This window comes from Salvia miltiorrhiza, chromosome 7 (genome assembly GCF_028751815.1).
Source record: "Salvia miltiorrhiza cultivar Shanhuang (shh) chromosome 7, IMPLAD_Smil_shh, whole genome shotgun sequence".
NCBI classification, from domain to species: Eukaryota; Viridiplantae; Streptophyta; class Magnoliopsida; order Lamiales; family Lamiaceae; genus Salvia; species Salvia miltiorrhiza.
Genome location: NC_080393.1, coordinates 23,192,686 through 23,204,936, shown reverse-complemented (window position 1 = coordinate 23,204,936; position 12,251 = coordinate 23,192,686). Strand labels below are relative to the sequence as shown.

The 12,251-nt window shown below is 35.1% G+C and overlaps 1 protein-coding gene across 3 annotated transcripts; it reads right to left on the bottom strand.

Annotated features, from left to right (window-relative positions):
• Window positions 1-5,001: 5,001 nt before the first annotated feature.
• LOC130993542 (phosphoglucomutase, chloroplastic) lies at window positions 5,002-11,747 on the bottom strand. 3 transcript variants are annotated; one of them, XM_057918468.1, is made up of 23 exons: window positions 11,267-11,718; window positions 11,072-11,137; window positions 10,947-10,991; window positions 10,726-10,818; window positions 10,589-10,641; window positions 10,162-10,213; window positions 9,994-10,062; window positions 9,771-9,839; window positions 9,165-9,287; window positions 8,859-8,911; window positions 7,866-7,944; window positions 7,719-7,783; window positions 7,579-7,646; window positions 7,329-7,447; window positions 7,175-7,249; window positions 6,968-7,083; window positions 6,677-6,818; window positions 6,500-6,581; window positions 6,384-6,430; window positions 6,218-6,295; window positions 5,990-6,095; window positions 5,812-5,912; window positions 5,002-5,530 (listed from the first exon to the last, which is right to left on the bottom strand). In XM_057918468.1, the coding sequence occupies exons 1-22, from the start codon at window positions 11,513-11,515 to the stop codon at window positions 5,845-5,847; spliced, it is 1,917 nt and encodes a 638-aa protein (XP_057774451.1). In that variant the 5' UTR covers window positions 11,516-11,718; the 3' UTR covers window positions 5,002-5,530; window positions 5,812-5,844. The 3 variants fall into 3 exon arrangements, with proteins under 3 accessions (XP_057774451.1, XP_057774452.1, XP_057774450.1); XM_057918469.1 differs by having other exon boundaries at window positions 5,002-5,410; XM_057918467.1 differs by lacking the exon at window positions 5,002-5,530 and having other exon boundaries at window positions 5,629-5,912; window positions 11,267-11,747.
• Between the last annotated feature and the right edge of the window lie 504 nt (window positions 11,748-12,251).

Genomic DNA, 12,251 nt, shown 5'->3' with positions numbered 1-12,251 from the left:
CACCCAAACCAGAGTCACATTCCACCGCTACATCGCAAGAAATACGGATCTGCTCCTCTCGAGTACGAAACACCCAGACCAGAGTCACGTTCTACCTTCCCGTGGAATAAGAGAATATTTCGAGCAAACCAAATGGACCAAAGATGATTGGTGAACGTTTGGTGCACCTCCTTATGTTGAACAACCCGGATTTTATCAAACCAGATAGAGATAGTGAGATTTTGGAGTCGGCGGATGGCGGTGGTGGCCGTCTGTTGTTGCTCACTGGAGTAGAGCAAGAGCGACCGTCGGTGGGCTAAGTGCTGCTGCCAGTCAGAGCCAGGGGGAGAGATAAGTCGATTGACGACGATCCTCGCTGCTGTCGGTCGGACCCAAGGAGAGAGAAAGAGAGACAGATGACGGCGCCCTGGTTTTGGGGTTAGGGCTTACAGGCGGCAGCGGGGCTTGAACCACGAGCGGCGGCCATGGTGCCCACTATGGTTGCCGGAAATTGGAGAGATGCGGTGGTGGCCACTATTTAGGTGCCGGTGATCTGAGAGAGGTGAGTGAGAGGAGAGAACAGAGAGGAGTCGGCGGTGGAATCGTGAGAGGGAGGCCGAGATCTGGAGACTGGTGGCGGCGGAGACACAAAACAAAAGAGGGGAGAGAATTAAAAAAAAAAAAAACTGACGGAGTTAACTATCCGTTAGGACAGATGGTTTAATTGGAGAGAATTAGGTACTTCAGGGGCTTAGTTGACACACCCATTGCCATAGGGTGCTGGATGTAATAAGGGCTTCCACGTTAGGGGCTTATTTGATACTTAATCCTTAAATATTTTATAAATTGTATAAATTATGATTTTAACCAATCATAATTAACACTTATTAAATAAGCAAACCAATTACTTAATTAATTGTTAATTGAAAATTGAGTAAAAGCTGTAAATCCTGATATTTGTGTACGATCAATCCTAATTAACAATTGTAAAACAAAATTAAAACACAAAAAATTGGAATTGAAGAGAAAATCGGAAACATGAGAACGGTACAAAAGTAAAACTCTAAAAAATGGTATATAGAATTTCAAAGGCGAGAAAAGGAATTAATCTGTATTAAAAATTGCCGCAAGTTTGTTAAGATGCTTCACGTTGTCTAATTCTGTGACCGTATCCTCCTCCTTTCGTCATTAATGTTGGATTCACGCACAATCATCTACCATTTCTATTTGTTAATCCCCAAACTCAATATAGATTCTCCAAATTACAAGTAAACGCATACTCAACATTATTATTATTTTTTCACAGTACTAAGAAAAAATTTGTAATGCTTGTCCATAATGAAGAAAAGCATGATTGCAATCTGTCAGCCTAGCTCATTGGTGCTACCAACATTTTTTATTTACATTAGTAGCGCAAAATATTACTCCATCTACGTACCTTTTTCTGTGTTGTGTAAGATTATTTGACGGGTCAAAATCTATCGAGCAATACAAATATTCAGATTTGATTTCACATACAATGATATATTTACAATCTTTCTATTAATTTTTGTTTTCGATTCAAGAACAATTAACTAGATCTTGACCTATCAAACTGTATTACGTAAATTTTTGTCTTTTACAAAAAAGACAAAGACTTATGTAATAGAGTTGATGAACTACTTGTATGCGCGCATTAGTGCAGATAGTGACTTACATTCTTAGTAGTATTTGATTTGATATGACGAGATAAAAAGATATGGAGGAAACCAAGTTAGACATTTAGAATCTTAATTTTGTGTCAACTACATCTACATATTGGTGGCATGCACACGTGAATCTCCATGATCAAGTGAAGAGACTAATAGGAGCAACGAGAAGACAATCTGCTTGACTTGCAAGAAAATATATATCCTCTTTCAAGTACGAAATGGTTATGCGGTGTTAGTGGTAGAATTTGATTGTTGAAACCATAGTCTTGGGCACTTTGCACATGAATTATTGGAGATAGCAACTATAGTTTGCGAAGCACATCACTGAGATATATAGTAGAATTAATGATTGACCATAAATATCTTTGACGTTTATAGTAATGTCCCACTAGTCTTCATAACCTACATTCTTTGGATTCAAACACTCATTACATTACATCCACTACAACATTTAATATCAGATGCCGACACTTTGTTCCCTCGACTATTCCTCCTTCTTCCGCACAGTTGCACTTTACTTCGACTTTTTCATTACTTTTAATAATTTTATATATCAAAATAAATAACTAGTAGTGTGCTTAATTGTTCTCTTTATAACTTACATCACATAAAATCACCTTGTCTTGTGCCCGGGGCAGAGCCAGACTTTTGATTCAGGGGGTCCAATTTTTTTTAAAAGAAAATTAATAATTAAATTAAAAATAAATAAAATAAAATAAATTAAATTAAATTAAAAATAAACTATAATCAATAACACAATTATACAAAAAATACATTTTAACATATTTTCAAGCTCATATTCATGTTACGATCTATTTTGCAATAAAATTATTAAATACTAAATATTATAGTGCAAATACATGATACAGTCTCTTTCTAATTTGAAGAAAATTTTAATTGAAATGGTACGAAACGATGTCGTTTAGGCCTCACAAAAACGTCGTCGTCTTTACTAATCCACATAAGCTCCAATTCAACACTCTAGCGATCGAAAAAAATTGGGGGACGAAATCGCAAAACTTGAAAAAATAGTGATTTAATTTGCCACACTCAAAAGACGTTAAAATTGCAAATTCAAAATAGTTCGTGATTTTATTTTCCAAAATCCCATGAAACTTTGTAAGGCAAAGTAACTTTCAATATCAAATTCAAAAAATAAATTTCTAGTTACCAATCCAAGCATGATATACATAAATTAATTATGTGTTTACTTATTCTAAACGTCTTAACTCTAAAGCTTACATATCAGCTCAATTACAATATAAAATAGCTCAACAAGATAATGACGTAGATAAAATTATATATTTTTTATTTTAATATAAATTACGGAAATATCCTAGTATTTTTTAAAATTCCAGAGGAGCCCAGTGACCCTCCTACCCCACCCCTAGCTCCGCCCCTATTTGTGCCTCACTAATGTGGACTTCTTTTTCTTTCATAAGTGTTTTTCAATTAATAAGTCATGTTGTTTTGTGTTATATAATTTTAAAAATTAAATACATTATAGCATCCAGCGAGCCACGTCAATTTTTTGAAGCAAAAAAAAATGAGAAGATATGATTAATACAAAATCAATAATTTATAATTTAAAAAATTATCTTCAAAATATAATTGATAATATGAAAATAATTTGTTGATTGAAGTGATATCTAACCGATTAAAAAATATATATTAATTTATTTTGTAGATTAACATACAAAAGGGGGATTCATATACGAACATGCACATAAAGCGAATAGATATGGTGTTGTCACATTTCTTTATAGTAGATCATGTGTTTCTTTAGGATAGAGAAAATTTTAATTAGGATGTTTTCGTAAATTTATTATAAGAAAATGAAGAATAAGAAAAGATGAGATAATTTTATCACATCAATATCCCGTACTAAAATAAGAGCACCACGCAGCGTGGCTCGCTGAACGAGCTTGAGCCGTGCTCCAATGAACCAATTGTCGTTGTCGCACCCCAGCACGAGCATTTACTCTTTCCTCCGCATCGGGCCCTTACGATTTTATGTATGGCGTGTGCTAGCTATGCACGAAACTATATAAAAATATTAAATAAAATAAATAAATAAAAGTTTGATTTCAACCCTTTCAACAACTATTTCCCTCTTTTTTTAAAAAAAAATTCAACCATTGCAACAACGATTCTCTTTATATATATATATATATATATATATATATATATATATATATATCTTATTATTTGTCAAAATGGATTTAATAATTTGCAAATGTCGCCGAAATTTACAAACGTCGAGGATGGTTTTTTTTTATTCTAATTTTAATTTAGTTTTATCATTTTTTAAAAAAATATTGTAATGTTTGAATTTAAATTTAATAAAAAATTTATTTCAAAATTCAATATTTATTTTAATTTTGGTATGCATTTAATTTTGAGAAATACAAATAAAAACTCATTTTAGAGCCCCCGATATGGAGGAGAGTCTCTTAAGTGGAATCCACTATTATAGAGCCCCTAAAAGGGTAGGAGGATGCAAATGCTCAAATACTCCATCCGTCCCTCAAATAACTTTCTAACCATTTTGGGACATTACTCCACTACTAACAATACTTTATTTATTTTTACTTTTCAACATTTCATCTCAATACTAATTATAACATCTTTTGATCACTTTCAATACTAATTATAACATTTTTTTTCCACTATCAATAGACTTAACAACTTTTTCTTAAAACTCGTGACGTCCCTTACTAGGAAGTTATTTGGAGGACGGATGGAGTATTATTTTAAATTAGAGAGAAAATAAGACAAAATGAGAAGTCTTACTTCCTCTGTCCCATTCTAATAGGCTCACTTTTTTGGCACGAAGATTAAAAAACTTTTTAAGAGAAAAGTAGTGTGATACACATCAATTAAGTACACTTTTTTTATTCAAAACGAAAAATAAGCCTATTCTAGTAGGACGTCTCAAAAAAGAAAATGTGTCTATTAAAGTGAGACGAAGGGAGTAATTTTTTTCATTCGAGTTAGGAAAAGTTACACCTAAAGGACATGTGAAAAAAAGTGAAAATATATATTTTCCACTCTTTTCCATAAAAAGAACACATCCTTAGGGGCATTTACATTTGATTGATAAAAAATAAGTATTTTTATCCTAGTTAGTAGAAAATCTCTGAACCCACCATTTCAATAAATATGAATCAAATAAAATTAGCTCAAATAATCTTTATCAAAAGCTTAAGATATACATCAAAGTTCTAATCTATTTTAGTAAACAAGGATTAACCTTGCCATTTTATGTATTAATGTTAATCCACAAATGTAAATGTCCCCTTAATTAGAGGATAAAAATAATAAATGTCACTTTTCTTCATGACAATGCCATTTTTTCGTAATAATAATTGTAACTTTTCTCTATTCTCACAGTCTTTACCAAAATACAAAATGAGCAAAATTTGAGGCCTCCACCAAACCTCGTAATGGAAAATGACAAGTTTATACAGAAAAAGGAAAGGATAAGCCTAATAGTCTTCCATCATTTAAGAAATGAAGGACAATTACTATTACTAATCTGTTGAGATGGAAGATGACCTCAAAGATAGTGTGTGCCTAAACTCTTACTTCCAACTGTTCAAACCAAAAGTGGCGAATATTCACGTGATCTTCTTGCTTACTTCCACACAAATCATCTCATCTCATCACCCACACACTCCTTAGAAAGATGTCCAAATCTTTTTCCGATCCATGAATACAACTCCTATCATTATCAACACCTGTAGCAGAGCAGAAGGACTACTAATCTCAATCACATCCACCTCAACTATACTAAGAATGTCCGCACACACGAACGAGCTTCCGTTTACTTTGAGTGATAGCTTATATAGAACATGCTACTGGACAAGGGTAAAACACGTGTCACAAAAGATACATATCCATGATTTGTATAACTATGCTAAGAGCAAGACGATTTTGCATCAACCTGTGAACAGAGTTTCTCAACCAGGAACATTGTTTATTTAGTAACTTTTTTTCTTTCTATTTGGACTTTATAGTTCAGTTCCAAATCAAGTTCGCATATGCAGTTATACATTTTGATGCATAATAAAACGAAAAAGAAAAGAAAAACTAAGTTAAATAATTTATAGATCAGACATTCGGATGATGACTGCCCAACCTGGTATGCTCAAATGCTGTTGTTTCGTCCGATCTATGTGATGACCGTTGGCTGATCCCTTCCAGTGAACTCCTTGAGCTTTGAAGTAGATAAAGCCAGATCTAACATGTATAACCATGCACATAATTACAAACTCTGAAAAAAGCACCAAAGATGTAACAAAATAACAAAATCGAACCTATCAAAGGTTTCAGTGCTATTTGTGCATCCAAGTCGTGTTTAGATGAATCGGGCTCAAATTGTTCAATATATATACGAACAGTTGCACCAGCAGACCCGGTACCCTGTGCGTGATCATATTAGTACACATAAATAAATGGAAAAAAGGTAGCTGAAATTGATGTCGACGCGTAGAAAACTGAAACAGAGAGCTTAGTTTCAGCACAAGATCAAAGAAGACACATACCGATAACCTAAATATAATCCTGGATCCATCAGTGAACACAAAACGGACGCCTTGCTTGGTAACTACACTGCCATCTACCTGAGGAAGTACAAGAAGATCGTGTTACCAATATAAGCCTTAGTCGAAAATTAAGATTAAAATTAATTTCAGGTAAGGTTCAACTTACAGGATCAGTGTAGGTGAAGTCGTCTGCAAATTGTAGAGCGTAGTCTCCTGCAATAACATAACTCATTTAGATACAGAGGAAACTTCCTGGTCAACTAGGTAATGATTGAAACTCACCATATGCATCGCCGGTTTTGCCTTTGGAAATCAAGTCTCTAAGATAGTCTATCATTTTAGTAGCCCCTTCGGACTCACATTCCTGTTGCAGGTCCTCACAAAGAACAAGGTATTTCAGTTGCCGCAAAAAAAATGCATTAGGAGAGATAACGAAGCAGAGGAGTATCTAAGGCTTGCCTCGTAGTCATATCTAGAGAAGAAGTTCCTCCCGTAAGTCGCCCAATGCTCAGTCACAACATCTGAGACAGAAACCAACTCCTCCCCAGGTTTCTTGTCCTTATTTCTAAAAGCAAGTATCGACAACCAAGCTAAAACAGCCCTGTCAATAAGCAAAATTTGGTTTACCAATTCAAACTTCATCTTCTCAAAAAACATCACAAATGTGGAATCAAAGAAAATTTGGCTTCACAATGAACATGCAAATCTCCAACATTTCTGTATATTATGAGTGAATGAGCATGCACATACCAGATACCATCTTTCTCACGGATGTGGTCAGAACCAGTTCCAAAACTTTCTTCTCCACAAATTGACAATTTCCCTGCATCCATTAGGTTTCCAAAAAATTTCCAACCAGTGGGCACCTAAGATCATGATTGATGCAGAAGAATTTTTTCCCTTCGTTAAAAGATAAATCAGCCACAACTCATTACAAGGAACTATAGAGTATCGAACCTCATAGAAGGGAAGGTTTAACTTCTCTGCTACACGATCCAGAGCACCACTAGTCGGCATGGATCGAGCCAAACCCTGTTATATTATATAAGCTGGGGATATATAAGCTCTTTGAAGAGAAAATATATGTGGAGAATCTTCATGCTTTTCAAACCTTTGGGCCAGTTTTGAAGTACGGGATGGCATTTTCCGCATTGGCAGCAATAATAGCAACAGAATCTGAAGGAGTCACGAAAAATGCTCTCCCAAGAACCATGTTTCTATCACCATCTCCTGAAAAGAAAAAAGAAAAAAAAAAGGCAAGACAATTATAAAAATAAATACCATTACTGCTGTTAGTATTCACTAAATATGTTGTTGTTACAATGAAAATTGACACGCTTGAAATAAGCAGCTAAAAATACCATCACTTGCAGCACCAAAATCAGGTCCGTTCTCTCCATACATTATGTCGACCAATTCCTTGGCATATCTATTCCAGATCAACAAACTAATATCAGTATTTTTGGAAGTATGTGAGATTACTCAATAACATACTTCTTACGTGAGATTAGGATCTGGATGGCCATGTCCAAAATCTTCTAGAGGCTCCCCATTTAAAATGGAATCCTGTACATTGAGAAGTGATTTGAAATGAAACCATCTTGCACTGTTCGCTAATTTTGATCCTTAAAAAAATAAGCAAACATACCGGGCTAGCTCCCAGCTTGTCCACAAAAATTGGTTTGGCATAAGCACCAGTGACAGCATGCATGGCATCAAATATGAACCTGAAAAGAGTAGAATGAGGAGTTATTCCTCTTCAGTTGACGTCAAGACAGACAATGTAAGAGAAATCATAAATGCATGGAACATTTTAGAATGTTCTAGGAGGCAAAAGGAGATACAATACATAAGAAACATGTAGATATATAATTACATAGTAATTTACTGGACCTAGTATACGAGTGACAGCATATGCTGAAGAAGCTATGTCCACAGACTTCCCAAATGTTGACAGAAATTACAAATTAAAAAGGAGAGCATCATATCAAGATTCTAGAAGTAAACACTATTTTAAAATCTCATCAGATGTGATAAGATTATAAAATTTACGAGTTTCTCAATTAAGTTAGGGAAACAATACCATGTCCAAGAACCATAGTACAAGACACCGATAATTCAATGAATTAGTAATATCTTTCCCCAGGGTGGCCCCAAACAAGTCTTTGAGAAATCTGAAGCCTATATTTAGCAAATATTGATTTTCTCTCTGCTACACACTTTATAACACTTAGGGGGCATTTACATTTCATGATTGATAAGATGCATGATTGAGTATTTTTATCCTCATTACTAGGATATCTTCAATCCCACCACATTAATCAAGCAAAATTAGCTCAAATGAAGAAATTATCAAGGGCCTTGGAATTCCTCAAAGTTTCAACCCATCTAAGTAAACAAGGGATTAGCCTTACTATTTTTATCTATCAAAGGCTAATCCTCCAATGTAAATGCCTCACAGTTTTCTTTGACAACAGGAAAATATTTGAATGCAAAAGGACCTTCTGCTTCTTCTTCTTCCATTTATTTTTGTGATAGGACACAGATAAAGAAAAGTAACTAGAAGTGGCAATAGCTAAACCGATTTAGAACAATGCATCAACGAAAAGCATTATAATCGTGAAGCAGGATACTCATGTACCTGAAATCTGACCGTGATATAAGGCTCCTGATTAGTGAAAAATCAAATACATGCTGCAAAATAAGTTAAAACGTGAACTCCCATCAAAGAGAAACAAATGTTAGGGTTTCATAAATATTCTTCTAGAGTTGAGAAGGAAGTTTCATTCTGTATCTTAGATCATGAACTTGAAACTGCATCCAATAACAAAACCAATCCAAATTGTGTAGAAAACTTTCAATTTGTAGAATGGGAACAGATCTAGATAGAAAAAAATGTCATTGCGATAAAGATGAAGTTTCAAGCACTTAAATTTAGACTGCTCACCTCCAAAAGCTCCAAATAATCAGCTACTGGATCAACTACCTCTACACTAAAAGGTCCACAGTTTGTTACACCGAGCTGAGAGAGATTGATGTCTGGAATGTCGGCTATTTTTATTTCAGAGATCTGCAGGACACTAAGGCATGTCAAATAGGGGTGCCAAGCTTATTAATTGTTTGTCTGAATCCAAGATTTTATTTTAAAGATTATAATAACCCAACATATTCAGCATCATTTATAAAAAGTTAGTTACTTGACAGAATGTTTTTTCAGTAGTATACCTGAAAGACATCGCAGATTTAATCTTTGAGAAGAGAGAAGGAAAAAGACTGGCTAGTCATGCAGTTTGAATATCAGTTCTTTAACATGAACTAGAATATTCCTCTTTATCATGAACTGACTACTGTCTGCTAAAGAATCAACTACCGTCATATGCTTTACAAAATCTGTCTTTAGGCATTTTCAACACAGATAATTCATACTGTTAGGACATATGGAGGGATATATATCTTACAGACATTAACACAGAGAATCATTTTTTTATTAAAGCAAGATAGTGTAGACAGCTCTACAGAAGAAAAGATAAAGCATAAGATACATTGTACATACAGAAAGAGTGTTTCCATAGATCTTGTCAGTAATCGACTCAGGTGCAGGTTGGCCACTGCTGTAATTAAACTGAAAAGGTAGGAACCAAGAGAATATAATGAATTAGTAGAACATAATGATGTAGGGTTCAAGAGAGACACGAAGCAAAGCCACTGGCAGCAGGAAAAGATAAAAGAAAAAATACAAACAAAGCTCGTGCCTCATTACTAAGATCAAAATATACCTTGATACCCCAATCATATTCAGGACCACCAGGATTGTGGCTTGCACTCATAATAAAACCACCATTAGCCTATATAAACAAAAGAAGTGGAGCTAATAAGGGTTGGCAACTAAAGCATACACAGGAATAAACATACACAACACAGACAAAGAGATGAGTGATTCTTGCCTCTCTCTTCCTTATTACAGCAGATACAGCTGGTGTAGACAGTATACCATTCCTGCAGGTACAAGATTCAACTCCCTATTTATTATCATCAGCAACAGTGCTTTCCATAAACACATAATCATTGTGGAAGCTAATCAAAAGAGTTCCAATAGGGCCAGAGTCCAAGTGAAAATGGAGATAAATGAAACATATTTTTACTACATAAGTTTACAAGGGAGGGCAACCTCAGTTAAAGTTTCACTTGGAGCATAGAGATCAGCAATGTTGATAAGCAATAGCAGCCTTTGAGATATTGAAAAATACAACTTAAGGTGAAATTTGGAGGTTTATATATGGTTTGGAAATTCACAAAATAGACAAAAGGAAAAAGGGAAAAACAATATATCATATGCAGGGAACTAAGAGTAATCAAATGAAAAAAACTCACCTGCCAACCAAGATTTTCCCAACACCATTGCCAGCAGCAATTTTGATAATTATCTGCGTTTCAGATTTAGAGCAATATCAACATTTGGAACAATACACAATATTAGTGAAATATTAATTATTCTTAAATTTGAACACCTGTGCAGCCTCCTTGTTGAAATATCTACCATCACCGCCTAACACCAAAACTCCATTCTTGTAATCCTCTGGTGGCAATGAATCAAACAATGCCTTCAATCAAACACAAAGCCCTCGTTAGAAGCAAGCACAAAGCATGTGTCCATTTGCTTTATCATCATAAACCACCAATCTAGCAGATTATCATTCACTTCACTACTTCAGTATTTAAACTGTCAGACCTGAATCCAGTTGGCGAGATAGTTTTCTTGCATGAACACTTTCACCTAAGAGCAGGAAAAATCAAACAATCAAAATTCAATTGTCTCCAAACATGATTGGCCAATGTAGCACCCAAAGATCGTACCTTTTTCCGAAGCCCACTTGTACCAGTCTTCTGCCCCTCAATTGGCTGCGTTGGCACACTCTTAATCTGAAATAAATAAATCAATCAAATTAAGGTGAAATACAGACACTCCACTTCGATATAAGGCTATAAGCACGCAGAGACAGACGTAGTCTCCCTCTCTATGGCTTAAGTAAATTTGCAATGAAAATGAACCTTGAGTTCTTGGGAGTGAGCGACAGTTGCGGAAGGAGAAGTTGATGAAGAGGACGCCTTAACCGAGACAGACAAAACTGGTGATGGTGAAGCATTCTTGAAAGAGAGGTTGGAGAAAAGAGGAATGGGATTGAAGAAACAGAGAAATCTAGCTGAATGGGCTACAACCGAATCATTTGCAGAAGAATTCCTCAATTTTCTTGATAACAAAGAGGAGGAGGGCCTTGAAGCTATGGAGTTCAAAGCCATGGCTGATGCGTAAAAAGAAATAAACTTGTTCAGAAGTTTGCGCACTTATTCTTTTTGTGTTGTTCCCGTGAAATGTAGGAGAGAAAGATGTGTAGGGTGGTGGAGTGGAGTAAGGTGATTGAAAATTAGAGGTTTTTAAGAAGAGGAAAATTGGGGAGAGGGAGTCAATGTGGTTCGCAAATCTAGAGAGCTATTGAGGGTCTGCCACATGAACTATGTGGTTTTCGTCTCACTTGTCCCACGTCAACGATGTTCCTCACTTCCTTCAATTTCATTATTATAATTATAATTATCTCGCCGTCAAATCAAAAAAAAATATCTCTTTAATTTTATTTTTTATTTATATGCTAATGCACCTCTAATTAAGAGTCAATTGAGAATTAAAAAAAAAAAATTGTATTTCAAAAATCTATAGATATTCAATTAAGATTTTAACCAGTTCTTAAAAATTGGTTGGTATTCAATTATAACTCTTAAATATCCATCGAAATCTAGTGATATTGAAAATTTGTACGATTCTATCATGTCATGAATTTTATAGGATTCTTAATGTCCTAATATGACTACAAATCCCCTCCAAAAATCTTACCTCTTTGTAAGAGATTTTGACACATTCAGCTTCTCTCCACCGCTGTCTGCCTCTCTCCCTCTTTTCTATCGGTCGAGCAGCGGCAGCCCGCAACGGCCACCAGTGCAGCGCAAGCGCCGCACGATCTCTGCCTCTGCCGCGACGCAC